The sequence below is a fragment of the Ranitomeya variabilis genome, chromosome 2, assembly GCF_051348905.1.
Source record: "Ranitomeya variabilis isolate aRanVar5 chromosome 2, aRanVar5.hap1, whole genome shotgun sequence".
NCBI classification, from domain to species: domain Eukaryota; kingdom Metazoa; phylum Chordata; class Amphibia; order Anura; family Dendrobatidae; genus Ranitomeya; species Ranitomeya variabilis.
In genome coordinates this window covers 206,920,684-206,936,780 of record NC_135233.1, presented here as the reverse complement: position 1 = coordinate 206,936,780, position 16,097 = coordinate 206,920,684, and the positions used below count along the sequence as shown (strand labels likewise).

At 49.2% G+C, this 16,097-nt stretch overlaps 2 protein-coding genes across 2 annotated transcripts in view; one reads left to right on the top strand and one right to left on the bottom strand.

The window, feature by feature from the left end:
• The window catches only part of LOC143808924 (uncharacterized), a 32,322-nt gene extending 21,095 nt beyond the window's left edge, over positions 1 to 11,227 (top strand). The window contains exons 3-4 of the mRNA XM_077292102.1: positions 10,791 to 10,951; positions 11,047 to 11,227. Of these exons, the coding sequence (XP_077148217.1) occupies positions 10,791 to 10,951; positions 11,047 to 11,227 (342 nt within the window). The remainder of the gene's footprint in view (positions 1 to 10,790; positions 10,952 to 11,046) is intronic.
• Positions 1 to 16,097, bottom strand: part of RABGAP1 (RAB GTPase activating protein 1) — a 238,587-nt gene that overhangs the window by 24,267 nt on the left and 198,223 nt on the right. The gene's annotated exons all lie outside the window — the stretch shown is intronic.

The window sequence follows — 16,097 nt, the reverse complement described above, 5'->3', positions numbered from 1 at the left end:
GTCCATGACAATGGCTATCCAGATCGATAGGCGTCTGCGGGAGCGCAAACCTGTGCACCATTTGGCGGTGTCTACTGAGAAGACGCCAGAGAATATGCAATGTGATAGAATTCTGTCCAGAAGTGAACGGCAGAATTTAAGACGAAAAAATGGGTTGTGCTTCTATTGCGGTGATTCAACTCATGTTATATCAGCATGCTCTAAGCGTACTAAGAAGCTTGATAAGTCTGTTTCAATTGGCACTTTACAGTCTAAGTTTATTCTATCTGTGACCCTGATTTGTTCTTTATCATCTATTACCGCGGATGCCTATGTCGACTCTGGCGCCGCTTTGAGTCTTATGGATTGGTCCTTTGCCAAACGCTGTGGGTATGATTTGGAGCCTCTTGAAACTCCTATACCCCTGAAGGGGATTGACTCCACCCCATTGGCTAGTAATAAACCACAATACTGGACACAAGTAACTATGCGGATTAATCCGGATCATCAGGAGATTATTCGCTTTCTTGTGCTGTATAACCTACATGATGTGTTGGTGCTTGGATTGCCATGGCTGCAATCTCATAACCCAGTCCTTGACTGGAAAGCTATGTCTGTGTTAAGCTGGGGATGTAAGGGGAAGCATGGGGACGTACCTGTGGTTTCCATTTCATCATCTATTCCCTCTGAGATTCCTGAATTCTTGACTGAATATCGTGACGTTTTTGAAGAACCTAAGCTTGGTTCATTACCTCCGCACCGGGAGTGCGATTGTGCCATAGATTTGATTCCGGGTAGTAAATACCCTAAGGGTCGTTTATTTAATCTGTCTGTGCCTGAACATGCTGCTATGCGAGAATATATAAAGGAGTCCTTGGAAAAGGGACATATTCGTCCTTCGTCATCTCCCTTAGGAGCCGGTTTTTTCTTTGTGGCTAAGAAAGATGGCTCTTTGAGACCGTGTATTGATTATCGGCTTTTGAATAAAATCACGGTTAAATATCAATATCCGTTGCCACTGCTGACTGATTTGTTTGCTCGCATAAAGGGGGCCAAGTGGTTCTCTAAGATAGATCTCCGTGGGGCGTATAATTTGGTGCGAATTAAGCAGGGGGATGAGTGGAAGACCGCATTTAATACGCCCGAGGGCCACTTTGAGTATTTGGTGATGCCTTTTGGTCTTTCAAATGCCCCTTCAGTCTTTCAGTCCTTTATGCATGACATTTTCTGTGATTATTTGGATAAATTTATGATTGTGTATCTGGATGATATTTTGATTTTTTCGGATGACTGGGACTCTCATGTCCAGCAGGTCAGGAGGGTTTTTCAGGTTTTGCGGTCTAATTCCTTGTGTGTGAAGGGTTCTAAGTGTGTTTTTGGGGTTCAAAAGATTTCCTTTTTGGGATATATTTTTTCCCCCTCTTCCATCGAGATGGATCCTGTCAAGGTTCAGGCTATTTGTGATTGGACGCAACCCTCTTCTCTTAAGAGTCTTCAGAAATTTTTGGGCTTTGCTAACTTTTATCGTCGATTTATTGCTGGTTTTTCTGATGTTGTTAAACCATTGACTGATTTGACTAAGAAGGGTGCTGATGTTGCTGATTGGTCCCCTGCTGCTGTGGAGGCCTTTCGGGAGCTTAAGCGCCGCTTTTCTTCCGCCCCTGTGTTGCGTCAGCCTGATGTTGCTCTTCCTTTTCAGGTTGAGGTCGACGCTTCTGAAATCGGAGCTGGGGCAGTTTTGTCGCAGAGAAGTTCCGATTGTTCCGTGATGAGACCTTGTGCCTTTTTCTCGCGTAAATTTTCGCCCGCCGAGCGGAATTATGATGTTGGGAATCGGGAGCTTTTGGCCATGAAGTGGGCTTTTGAGGAGTGGCGTCATTGGCTTGAGGGGGCTAGACATCAGGTGGTGGTATTGACTGACCACAAAAATCTAATTTATCTTGAGTCCGCCAGACGCCTGAATCCTAGACAGGCGCGCTGGTCGTTGTTTTTCTCTCGGTTTAATTTTGTGGTGTCCTACCTGCCGGGTTCTAAGAATGTTAAGGCGGATGCCCTTTCTAGGAGTTTTGAGCCTGACTCCCCTGGTAACTCTGAACCTACAGGTATCCTTAAGGATGGAGTGATATTGTCTGCCGTTTCTCCAGACCTGCGGCGGGCCTTGCAGGAGTTTCAGGCGGATAGACCTGATCGTTGCCCACCTGGTAGACTGTTTGTTCCTGATGATTGGACCAGTAAAGTCATTTCTGAGGTTCATTCTTCTGCGTTGACAGGTCATCCTGGAATCTTTGGTACCAGGGATTTGGTGGCAAGGTCCTTCTGGTGGCCTTCCCTGTCTCGAGATGTGCGAGGCTTTGTGCAGTCTTGTGACGTTTGTGCTCGGGCCAAGCCTTGTTGTTCTCGGGCTAGTGGATTGTTGTTGCCCTTGCCTATCCCGAAGAGGCCCTGGACGCACATCTCGATGGATTTTATTTCGGATCTTCCTGTTTCTCAGAAGATGTCTGTCATCTGGGTGGTGTGTGACCGTTTCTCTAAGATGGTCCATTTGGTTCCCCTGCCTAAGTTGCCTTCTTCCGAGTTGGTTCCTCTGTTTTTTCAAAATGTGGTCCGTTTGCATGGTATTCCGGAGAATATCGTTTCTGACAGAGGAACCCAATTCGTGTCTAGATTTTGGCGAGCATTCTGTGCTAGGATGGGCATAGATTTGTCTTTCTCGTCTGCTTTCCATCCTCAGACAAATGGCCAGACCGAGCGGACGAATCAGACCTTGGAGACATATTTGAGGTGTTTTGTGTCTGCAGATCAGGATGATTGGGTTGCTTTTTTGCCTTTAGCGGAGTTTGCCCTCAATAATCGGGCCAGCTCTGCCACCTTGGTGTCTCCTTTTTTCTGTAATTCGGGGTTTCATCCTCGATTTTCTTCTGGTCAGGTGGAATCTTCGGATTGTCCTGGAGTGGATGCTGTGGTGGAGAGGTTGCATCAGATTTGGGGGCAGGTAGTGGACAATTTGAAGTTGTCCCAGGAGAAGACTCAGCTTTTTGCCAACCGCCGGCGTCGGGTTGGTCCTCGGCTTTGTGTTGGGGACTTGGTGTGGTTGTCTTCTCGTTTTGTCCCTATGAGGGTTTCTTCTCCTAAGTTTAAGCCTCGGTTCATCGGCCCGTACAAGATATTGGAGATTCTTAACCCTGTGTCCTTCCGTTTGGACCTCCCTGCATCTTTTTCTATTCATAATGTTTTTCATCGGTCATTGTTGCGCAGGTATGAGGTACCGGTTGTGCCTTCCGTTGAGCCTCCTGCTCCGGTGTTGGTTGAGGGCGAGTTGGAGTACGTTGTGGAAAAAATCTTGGACTCCCGTGTTTCCAGACGGAAACTCCAGTATCTGGTCAAATGGAAGGGATACGGTCAGGAGGATAATTCTTGGGTGACTGCCTCTGATGTTCATGCCTCCGATCTGGTCCGTGCCTTTCATAGGGCTCATCCTGATCGCCCTGGTGGTTCTGGTGAGGGTTCGGTGCCCCCTCCTTGAGGGGGGGGTACTGTTGTGAAATTGGATTTTGGGCTCCCCCGGTGGCCACTGGTGGAATTGAACTGGTGTGCATCATCCCCTCTGTTCACCTGTTTCCATCAGGATGTGGGAGTCGCTATTTAACCTTGCTCCTCTGTCACTTCCATGCCGGTCAACATTGTAATCAGAAGCCTTTCTGTGCATGTTCCTGCTGCTAGACAACTCCCAGCTAAATTGGACTTTAGTCCTCGTTTGTTTTTGCATTTTGTTCCAGTTCACTGCTGTAGTTTCGTTTCTGTGTCTGGAAAGCTCTTGTGATCTGAAATTGCCACTCTGATGTTATGAGTTAATACTAGAGTCTTAAAGTAATTTCAGGATGGTATTTTGATAGGGTTTTCAGCTGACCATGAAAGTGCCCTTTCTGTCTTCCTGCTATCTAGTAAGCGGACCTCAATTTTGCTAAACCTATTTTCATACTACGTTTGTCATTTCATCTAAAATCACCGCCAATATATGTGGGGGCCTCTGTCTGCCTATCGGGGAAATTTCTCTAGAGGTGAGCCAGGACTATATTTTCCTCTGCCAGGATTAGTTAGTCCTCCGGCCGGCGCTGGGCGTCTAGGGATAAAAACGTAGGCAACGCTACCCGGCTACTGTTAGTTGTGCGGCAGGTTTAGTTCATGGTCAGTTTAGTTTCCATCCTTCCAAGAGCTAGGACTTATGTTTGCTGGGCTATGTTCTCTTGCCATTGAGAACCATAACAGTGTCGTTACCCATACATTGAAGAAGTCAATATATAATCTGAGCCTGCATGACGGTAAATGGAAATTAAACAAACCTTTGATTATCACAGTTCTGAAGAGAGCTAGATCGGTGAAAAACCTGCAGACAATGCACAGATTTATATATCGGACAGGCTTCGGGAGAGCGGAGGATCTTTTACTTTACGTGGATCATAAAGATACAGAACATCCACAAAAAAATATATATTTTTCTTTTCAATATCAGAGAGGAGATGGGAAGATCTGGGTCAGGCCAGCCCCCCACTAGGTGATAGCCCACCTTCTTTCACAGACCTACCTTACCATATTCCAGCACTGATCAGATTTGCCAGGAGCTGTCAATCAGTAGAGCTGCTCGGCTGACTTTGGCAGCCAATCAGATCTCGATGTCCTACTTAAAGGAGTTGGCAACTACTTTTACTAATGTACCCATGGTGAAGATAACATAGAAAACAATGCTGGTCTGGTAGTTGAGTAAGTTCACCGCTGGTCTTCTGACTTCCTCTGTCAGTTGGGAGCATCAGGTGATCATGGCAGTCAGCTGCAGGGAGTGTCCGTGTCCACTGCAGCAATCACTTGGCATCACTCGCTGAAAGAGGAAGCCAGGAGAGCAGTGGGGGACACATTCAAGAGTATGGAGAGTAGTGCCAGTCTGGTAGATATGTGTTTAGCTTGTTTTTGATCTCTCACCATCAGCAATTAGCCTTTAGTACATTTATAAAATGTAGCGAATAACCCAATTAACCTTCCCTATCTGTAAAGCGGTGTATCAGATATTGTGTTCGATGGAGTACTCTGGTGCCCTCACTGGACAGCAGGTCTGGAGTTCTGACCTGGCCCTCTTCCCTGACCTGGCCCCCTTCCCCGACCTGGCCCCCTTCCTTGTCCTGGCCCCCTTCCCTGAACAGACTTCAGGATTAACCTTTGAAAGCCCACTCAGATTTAACACAGGACTGTCTCACTATTTTCTGTTTATTTCACCCGGCTTCATAATTACATAGGTTGAAAAAGAAAAGGTCCATCAAGATCAACCTTGATTGCCCAGTTCTACGTTCTCTATCGTTAGATTATTCATAACCCACAATGCCATTTGTTGTGAGAAAAGCATCCGGTCCTTCTTTAAATGATGATTTAGTTTCTGCCATTACTACTACTACGTCAGACATCCCATAGTGTGACTGCTCTAACTGTAAAGAACCCTTTCTTGTTTAGATGCTGTAATCCCATTTCCTCCACAAGTAATGAATGTCCCCTGGTCCATTTTTGAGGTCTTTGGGAAAAAATAAATAATGTGCCCTTCCTTTGTATTTCTTTTTGCTAGGCCGAAGAAGCCCTAATTTTTCAACTTCTCATAGGATAAATTTTTCACCTCGTGTAATAATCTTGTTGCCGCCTTTGAACTAATTTTTCAACGTCTTTAGAAAATGTGTAGCCCAAAACTGGACCCAATATCCTAGATGAGGTCTTACATGGGATGCACGGAGGGAATAGTATTACATCCTCTAGGTCTATGACCCAGATATCATTATGTTTCTGTCTCTGTCTTTTGTTATTTATTCTCTGGTTTTTGGATTGCTCCACCGGCCAGCAACTGCTCTGCATAAGCAACATGGGGTCCGATCAGCATCGATCAAATGTCTACATAAGGGTTAAAGGATGAAAACCAGCTTTGTGCTGACGGTTATTACACCTTCTGTATATTTAGGGATATTTTGTTACACTGACTTACCTATAGATAGTGGAAACTGTGGTGCCATCTTTCTGCCGTGCACTATCCTTTTCACTAACCACATTACATATCTACATGCAAGTGAGGGGTGAGATCCTCGGGGGCGTGTCCGTAGACTGATCTATGACCCTGTGAGCCACGCCCCAGCACAAAATAAAAAAGACCTACATCTCTGGAACCGAATGGCGAATTTTAAAATTACAAAAAACGGAATAGTAAGGGGACCAGTGGGAGTAAAATAAGAGCAAAAAAAATGGTCATCTTCTCACCTAGTGCCATGTCCTCTCTATGTTTCAATTGTTACCGTATGCCTTGTCACCCTGTTGCTAGAAATCTCCCTACCTGCCCGGACTCTTCCTGAAGTCGCCTCTTTTCCTCTTCTGCATCGATCAGTTTTTGTTTAGTCATCAGCAATTCTTTATTTAAGGCGTCTGCCTTTTCTTCTGCCTGTAAAATAAATAACTCATAGACTTCATATTCTTTATGTGCACCCGTAACGTAGATTGCGGTGTCTGTCTTCTTGAAAATGGTTGTCTAGTGTTTTAATATTTGGTACGGTCACTATTTCTGCTTGCTGGCAGTGAATGGAAACATTCTGTGCCTTTAGTTTTGTTCATAGCGGAGCCTGACGCTGACACATTGCGACAAGCTCTCTACAGTTTGAGGAACATTGAAGATCTGTATATCCTATGAATAAATGTCAAGGTGAGGATGTTAAACACCGTGGGCCGATTCATCATAGTCACTATTTATCTATTGTCATGTGTTATTTGCTGATTTTTTTTTTTGTGCTAAATGCTCCAAAAATGGTGTAAAACCATAAAAGCGCCAAATCGAAAACTCTTCACAAACCCCTGTGCAAAATAAAAAAAATAAAATAAAGACAACTAAAAAAAATGGTGTGATGGTGATCGATCTGCTCCACGGGCCGGGCTTACCCTGGGGAGGCGTGCCTAAGTGACTACCTGGTCTTCACAAGAGCCTCTGATGGTGAGGATAGGCTTGAGCCGTTAGGGTAGCCACCAGGTGCCACACCAGGCCAGTGCCCGGACCTGCAGCTGCTGACCAACGGGTCAAGGCAGAGATATGAGAAGCACAGGGAACAGGCAGAGACATGGTCAGACAATCCGAGGTCGAGGTGGGCAGCACAGGATCAGGATATGAAGCCGGGTCAGGAGCAGAGAGGTCAGACGGAAAGAGGAAACTAGCCGGATCGGTAACAGGAGAGACAACACTATAATACACCTCGACAGGATACTAGGAGACAAACTGCACTAGGGACCCAGGTTCAGGCAAGGTGTAGAGGCTGGAGCTGCCCAGAATCTCACCTGTCGGCAGGCCAGGGAAGTCAAACTCTGCGGGATACATAGGGGTTAAAATTCTGCATGGTCTAGCCCTGTTTCCCTGTAGCCAGGAGGAGATTCTCAGCAGAAGGAGGATGCAGTCTGCATAGAATGCTGCAAGAGGAGCTCAGGGGCCGGGACTGAGGCAGAGGGGCAGTGTCGGCAGAGGGGCAGTGTCAGACCCGGCCCAACGTGACAAGGTCAGCACACTGCGGACATCACACTGCTGCCGGCACCTCAGCCCCAAAGGGCCACAGCGGGGAAGAGACAAGTGAGAGATTCGTGAAGGAGCCCAACATCAAATGCCTTATTAGTGTGGATGATGGTGGAGGGGGTTAATGTTACAGTGAGGGAACATAATGGGGGTGACAACTGTTAAAGGGGGGCATAGTTTTCAGAGAGGCAGGGGTGGTGGTGGGATACTTTAGTCAGAGGGGCAGTGTGGGGGGGGGGATATTTTGCAGAGGGGAGGTGTGGGAAGGGATATTTTGCAGAGGAGCGGTGTGCGGGGGGATATTTTGCAGAGGGGCATTATGGGGGGATATTTTGCAGGGGAGCAGTGTGCGGGGGCAGGTACGGACTGGGGCTGAAATTTAGCCCTGGCATTTGAGATCACACAGGCCCATGCTGTCCCCGTCCCCAATAACCAGATGGGATATATTACTAATATTACCCTGGATGGAGGAAAGAAAGATTTACTACAAGACCAATATTTCTAATTATACCCACAGCATGCTGAGGTAGGTGACGGAGTGACCGGCTTTGGGCTCCGTCACAACTGTTAACAGTATGGGTGACTTGAGAACATTGATTCTGTTAACAACGTAGCACACAAGGCAGCCCACATCCAGACAGGCCCTTCTGGCATTTGCCAGAATTGCCAAATGGCCAGTCCGGCCCTGTGCGTGGGATATTCTGCAGAGGAGCAGTGTGCGGGGGATATTTTGCAGCAGGGAAGTGTGCGGGAAGGGAATTTTGAAGAGGGGCAGTGTTCAGGAGGGGAACTTTGGAGAGGGGCAGAGTAGGATGGATATTTTGCGGAGGGATAGTGTAGGAGGGATATTTTGTGCAGGAAACAGAGGCAATTATTTATTCAGGGGCATAGTATAGGAGATCTTTTTATTTTGGGGTCTAATGATACTTTATTTTTAAGGGCACAATGTCAAGAAGTGTTGCAGAAGGCGGAGAAGAGGGAAGTCTGCAGAGATTAACTCTGGATGTTTAGTCTCATCATGGCATCTGGGCTACAAGGAGACAAAAGGGATGGGAACGACTCCAATCAGAGAAGAGGTGACCTGAGTGAAAATAATGTCTATTTGTGGTACTGCCTGCATCTCATCAGTGCTATGATTCCTGTACGGTTCACAGTCTGAAGAGGTCTGTTAACAAGTCCCAATATCTGCTTACCATTGTTAACCCCTTTCTGACATTAGACGTACTATCCCGTCGAGGTGGGGTGGGCCCGTATGACCACCAACGGGATAGTACTTCATAGCGATCAGCAACGCTCACGGGGGGGAGCGCGGCAGATCGCAGCCGGGGGTCAGCTGACTATCGCAGCTGACATCCGGCACTATGTGCCAGGAGCGGTCGGTCACGGACCGCTCCCGGCACACTGCGATCAAACATGATCGCAGTGTTCCGGCGGTATAGGGAAGCATCGCACAGGGAGGGGGCTCCCTGCGTGCTTCCCTGAGACCCCTGGAGCAACGCGATATGATCACGTTGCTCCGAGGGTCTCCTACCTCCTCCTTCCTGTAGGCCCCGGATCCAAAATGGGCACGGGGCTGCATCCGGGTCCTGCAGGGAGGTGGCTTACCAGCGCCTGCTCAGAGCAGGCACCGGGAAGCCTCCAGCAGTGCACGCCAGATCGCTGATGTGACACAGTGCACAGCAAAGTGTCAGATCAGTGATCTTACACTATAACATGATGCCGCCCCCTGGGGCAATGTTATAGTGTAGAAAAAAAATATTCGCATGTGTAAAAAAATAAAAAAAATAAAAATCCTAAAAAAATATATATATATTGTTCCCATAAATACATTTCTTTATCTAAATTGAAAAAAAACCAATAAAAAACAGGATTTTTTGTTGCTTACCGTAAAATCTGTTTCTCGGAGCCTTCATTGGGGGACACAGGAACCATGGGTGTATGCTGCTGCCACTAGGAGGCTGACACTATGCAAATAAAAAAGTTAGCTCCTCCTCTGCAGTGTACACCCCACTGACAGGAAGTAGGGTATTCAGTTAGTGAGAAAGCAGTAGGAGAAGCAACGTGTAAACGAGAAAGAATAATAATATTATAATAATAATAATCTTCATTTATACAGCGCCAACAAACTTAAGCAGCGCTTTACAGTCTAAAAGTTTCAAACACTCAAAGAGCGTTCAAAGAACACAAACGTTAACAGTATAACACAATAAACAGAGCTGTTCAACTTGGGAGGGTGCTGTGTCCCCCAATGAAGGCTCCGAGAAACAGATTTTACGGTAAGCAACCAAAAATCCTGTTTTCTCTATCGCCTCTCATTGGGGGACACAGGAACCATGGGACGTCCCAAAGCAGTCCCTGGGGTGGGAACAGCAGAAAAACTCCATCCAGGACGGAGGAATCACCACTGCCGTCTGCAAGATCCTTCCGCCTAGGCTGGTAACTGTCGAAGCACAGGTATGGAGCTTATAACCTTTGGGAAAAGAGGTAATGGAACACCAGGTTACAGCCCAGCAAAGTTGTAGGGCGGATGCCCCATGGTGTACTGCCCAGGAGGCGCCCATTGCCCGGGGCAGAGTGAGTCTTAATACCAGGAGGAAGCACTCTGTTCTTGACCCAGTGAGCCTCCAGAATGGCAGATCTGATCCAGAGAACAAACGTAAACTTGGAGGCCGGCAGGCCTCTTGGCGTATTGTCTGGAACGTCAAAAAGACAGTCCGTCTTCCTAAAGAAGGCGGTCCTAGACAAATAGATCCTCACTGCCATGACCAGGTCTAGCCTGTTCAGCGAAGGCCCCAGAGCAGGACAAAGGTGGGAAGGATGATCTTATTTAAGTAAAAGGAGGACACCCCCCTGGGAAGAAAAAGGCGACGAAGGCCGTAAAAACTACCTTATCCTGGTGAAGAACCAAGAAATGGGAAGACAGGAGAGAGCCACCAACTCAGAGGCGCGCCTAATGGAGGTGAAAGTCACCAGAAACGCCACCTTGCGGGACAGAACAGACAGTGAGGCCTCATGGGGAGGTTCAAGGGGGGGAACCCCACTGAGCCTCCAGAACAAGATTGAGGTCCCGGGGATCCGCAGAAGTCTGGAACGGAGAGCCGCATGCGCCACTCCTTGAAGAAAAGGTTCTGATCTGAGAACGGGACGTATAAAAATCTTTGTACCGTGATAGCCAATAGCTAAGGACCTCTGAAAGGGACTTCAGAAAAGGGATGGAAAGGGTTGCTATCTGACCCTTCAGAGAACTAAGGGCAAGACCAGCATCAAGTTCTGCATAGAGAGAATAGCCAAAATGGAAGGTTTCAACAGCAAAGCTGTTAACTTGAGCTACCAAGAACTCTGCGGCAGATGGGTCCCTGGTACAGAAGATCTGACCAGACTGGGAGCCTCCAGTGGGAGTCCGTGAGGAGATGGACGATCTCAGCGAACCAGAACCTTCTGGACTAATGTGGTGCGGTCAGAATGACCGGCACTCCCTCCACATTGCTCTCCAACAGCCTGGGAAGAAAGGGAAGTGAGGAACAGAAAGGGAAGTACAAATTGCGACCCAGGAATGGTCAAAGAATCGGTATCCACAACAAGAGGATCGCAGACTCGGAAACAAACGGTGGAACCTTCCTAAGCAGTCGGGCCGCCAGGAGATCCGTGTCCGGAGTTCCTCATCAAAGGCAAATTTGAAGGAAGACCTCTTGAAGCAGGAACACCTGTCCTGCCGCAAGGCCATCATGGCAGAGAAAACACTGCGGCCTAGTAATCCACACCGGGGATATGCACTGCAGAAACCGTCACCTCTGCCCAGAGGAGGATATTGGATACCTCCGCCATTGCCAAGAGACTGATTCCCTCCCTGGCGATTGACATAAGCCACAGTTGAGGCATTGGACGTCTGGATTCTGACTGGCAGACCTCTGAGAAGCCTTTCCCAGAGACTCAGGGATAGAAGAAAGGCCCCTATCTCAAGGGTATCGATTGGCGGAGAAGACTCTTGCTCCGACCAACGCCCCCTTCAATGACGGATGGTGAGAAAACGCCCCCAGCCGAGAGGGGATGACAGCCCCCAGTTGAGAGGCTATTAGAATCGGTCAAATTGGAGGATCCAGAGACAGTACAGACGTGTCCAACTGAGGAATGGGCTGCTGAATTCGTCTCAAGTGGAACAGCGCAAAAGAGAACGCTTACGGAGCTGTCACCATGCATCACAGGAACGTCGTAGCTGAACGGAAGGGAGGCAGCCGAGGGCCCTGCAGAGAGCGAACTCCGTATGGAGAATTGCCCGCTTCTCAAGAAGAAAAACCCCCGGCGGTGTCAAACAACATGCCTAAGAGGACGAGACGCTGACTCGGAACAAGACAAGACTTTGATCTGTTGGCCAGCCACCAGAAACGGGACCGGGAGTCGAGGACAATGGACAGACTCTTCTGGGCCTGAGGCTTGATAAGGAGGACTTCAAGGTATGGAATGAACACTAGGCCCCTGATCCTCAAGGAAAATCAGGACATGGAGCAAAGCATCTTTGATATCCATGGAGCACAGGAATTCCTGTAGATCCATGGAAGCCAGGACTGAACAGAAAAACTTCATCCTGAAATGCCGCAGGCGGAACCTTCTGTTGACTAACTTCAGAGACAGAATGGGTCGAACAGCGCTGCTCTTCTACGGCACTACAAGCAGGTTTGAATAGAAACCTGTGAAGCGTACCTGCTGTGGAATGGAAACAATAACCTCCGAACAAAGAAAGAAGCAATTCCGAGCCGCGAAGCGAACCGTATCTTGTATCTGGAGGATACCACCTCCCTGATCTAAGCGTCCTCCACCGAAGCCAGCCAAACATCCCTGAAAAAAAGACAGGAGATGCCCGCCCAAACTGGAAGAAACGCTGGGCCGTTGGCACCAGTTATGCCGAGGAAGAGCTGCCAGGTCTAGGCCTGGTGGACCAACCATAGGAGTTGCGGGAACGCCGGGAAGGGATAGGCGTAAAGGAAGCCTTTACTCTAGCCAGACGAGATCGCAGTCTGTGATAGCTAGAGGAATCTTCCGAAGCCACAAAACAGCGAAAGGACAAAGGGAACTCGTGCCTCCCGTGGCATCATTAATAATTTGTTCCAGCGTGTAGCCAAAGAGACGCCCCCTGGAAGGGGAGGCCAGTAAGCGACTTCCTGAAGACAAGTCCGCCTGCTGCGTCAGATGGCCACCATATTGCTGGACGTGTGAGCTGCACAAGCCGCGCATCTAGGGAGGCAGATACCAAATATATCCCTGCGTAGGAAATTTGGTCCGTCCGGACAGCTAGCTCCCTGGGAGGAGCTGCAGCCGGGGTGCTCTTACAAGGCTGTTTAGTCCATCCATCTATGGTCCCTGAGACCCAGGTAGAGGCAATGGCCGAGGCACAAAGTAGAAGCAGCCGTTTCAAAGGCTAATCTATCCAGCGGATCTATAATTGTATCCTTTGAACCCATGCCAAGTTGGTAAACAGTCTGGGAACTGACGAGTCCAGAATTGCCGAGGAATCAGTCCAGTTAGCGATGAGCTCAGGAGAGGAGGAATATAGGATGCCGAGATGCTTCCCTGTCTGAAAGCATCTGGTATGGTTCGCATTTCCCCTGGTAAGTACCACTACAAATTCAGTGTGTGGGGCAAAGACCTTGGAAGGTGGTTAGACCGTCTAAACGAAAACCGCCTATGCCGCGGGTTCCGTAGAGGTATCCATGATGCTTAGGGTCTGGTTGATCGCATCTGAAACTTCCTCTGCAAACATGACCAAGGAAGCCCGTTTCTCTCTAGAGAGAGAGGAGGATCAGGAAGAGGGATCTCACCGCTCCAGACCAGAGGGCAAGATGGAGCGGGAAAGAAAGATGTCAGACGTCCATGGGGCTGATGGTGGACGTCCTCGTCTCCTCCAACCGACAGGCTCTGGAGGGCGAGTGGGTGGGGAATGGAGCTGGGACCGGAGCTCTAAGCACGCTTGTGTGCTAGGATCATGGTCCTGCTGTCGGAACAATGAGGATACGGGGTGGCGGTACATGCCGTACTCATAGTCCATAATGTGGGATTACAGGTGTGACTGATCACCCTGTATCCCTTCTTGTGGCCTGAGTTGAACAAGGCTGGACGGAGAATCCTGTGACCCACTAGCAATTGCGGTCAGTCACGGACACGAAGTCGTGACATCCTGGTGAGGTCCGCCCCAGACTGAGACAGAAGGAAAGCCCACCCAGGGTAATCATGGGTCTCGGTCTCACCCTTGGTAGGGACTCCTGGACAAGGAGTTGCTGCAGCTGACAAGAGGAAGCAGGAGGACGGGGACGCTCTCCTTAAAGGATAGGCCTGGGAGCAGACACACTAAATGATGCCCGAAGGCTAGGGGAACAGGAGAGGGGAGTAATAGACTGCATAGCAGCGTTACTGACAGTAATAGTAGAGTCCTGTAGGCTGCTCCCGGCTGTAGCTGTGACCGGCATCAGGGCACCAGCGATGAGACGGCAACCTAAGGAGGATGCAGGGGACCCCGCCTGTGCTGGGAGAAAAAGGACCCGGCTGCAGTCTGGATGAATGACCGCTGAAAGGGCGCTGGAACGTGCGCCCTGCTGTGATGTGGCGCCAAGCAGCGGCGTAGAAGTCATGGGCCCGGGAGCACCAAGATGGCGGCGGTGGGCGGGGAGTAACGAGATTGTCGGGCAGGAAAAAGCCCGCCCGAAAAAAACGGAAGTGGAGGAGCGCGGTACCGGAAGTAGGCCCCGGCAGAAGCCGGGACGTAAATTAGAGGCCGGCGCTGCCGGAAAAGAGACCGCGGCCCCGGAGCAGTGCGCCGCAGAGCAGCGCGGCCGCCTGCCAGTCGCCAGAGGGAATGAAATTACCAGGGTCGCGGCGCCGAAGTAGGCCCCGGCCGAAGCCGGGGCCTAAATTAGAGATCGGCGCCGCCGGATAGAGGAGACGCCGCCTCGGAGCGCCGAAGCCCGTAGGAAGTAGCGCGGCAACCTGCCAAGGCCGCTGCGCAGGCACAGGACGGCCGCCTGCCCTGCGTTGCAGCCGCAGGGGGAAGAGGTGCCCCTGCAATGGGTGACATTGCGGCCGCAGGGATGAATAGGTAAGGGGGAAGCGCGGCCCTCCACCGCGCGAGATAAGCTCGTCTAGGCCCCTGGGATCCCTATTAAAATAAGATCAGCGCCGCCATAGAGGGTCGTGCAGCGCGCCTTTAGGAACTTCTATTCCCCCACACTGTGAGGGTGGGCAGGGAAAGATCTGGGGAATATAGGGAAAATACTTACCTAAACATCCCACGTCGTCCGCTACTAACCTGAGGGGAATGAGTCGTCCAGGGAGCTGTGATGGACGTCCTCGTCTCCTCCAACCGACAGGCTCTGGTGGGCGAGTGGGTGGGGGACGGAGCCAGGACCGGACTTCTAAGCACGCTTGTGTGCTAGGCTCTTGGTCCTGGAGAGGGATCTATGAGGATACGGGGTGGCAGTACACGCCGTACTCATAGTCCGCCTTGTGGGACTACAGGTGTGACTGTTCACCCTGTATCCCTCCGGAAAATCTGAAAAGAAACGACGCACATTGAGGTAGATAAGGGTCTAATGAAAGACCCGTGTCCACCTCCTACTGACACTAAGCTAAACTGAATACCCTACTTCCTGTCGGTGGGGTGTACACTGCAGAGGAGGAAGCGCCAAAACATAAATAGCTGGTTTTTGGTCATTCGGCCTCTCAAAAATCGGAATAAAAAGCGATCAAAAAATGTCACGTGCCAGAAAATGTTACCAATAAAAACGTCAACTCGTCCCGCAAAAAACAAGACCTCACATGACTCTGTGGACCAAAATATGAAAAAATTATAGCTCTCAAAATATGGTAACGCAAAAAATATTTTTCGCAAGAAAAAGCGTCTTTTAGTGTGTGAGGGCTGCCAATCATAAAAATCCGCTAAAAAAACCCGCTATAAAAGTAAATCAAACCCCCCTTCATCACCCCCTTAGTTTTTTTGGTGAAAAATTAAAAAAAGGTATTTATTTCCATTTTCCCATTAGGGTTAGGGCTAGGGTTGGGGCTAGGGTTAAGGCTACAGTTAGGATTGGGGCTAAAGTTAGGGTTAGGGTTGGGGCTAAAGTTAGGGTTTGGATTACATTTACTGTTGGGAATAGGGTTGGGATTAGGGTTAGGGGTGTGTCAGGGTTAGGGGTGTGGTTAGGGTTACCGTTGGGATTAGGGTTAGGGGTGTGTTTGGATTAGGGTTTCAGTTATAATAGGGGGGTTTCCACTGTTTAGGTACATCAGGGGCTCTCCAAACGCGACATGGCGTCCGATCTCAATTCCAGCCAATTCTGCGTTGAAAAAGTAAAACAGTGCTCCTTCCCTTCCGAGCTCTCCCGAGCGCTCAAACTGGGGTTTACCCCAACATATGGGGTATCAGCGTACTCAGGACACATTGGACAACAACTTTTGGGGTCCAATTTCTCCTGTTATCCATGGGAAAATACAAAACTGGGGGCTAAAAAATAATTTTTGTGGGAAAAAAAAGGATTTTTTATTTTCACGGCTCTGCGTTATA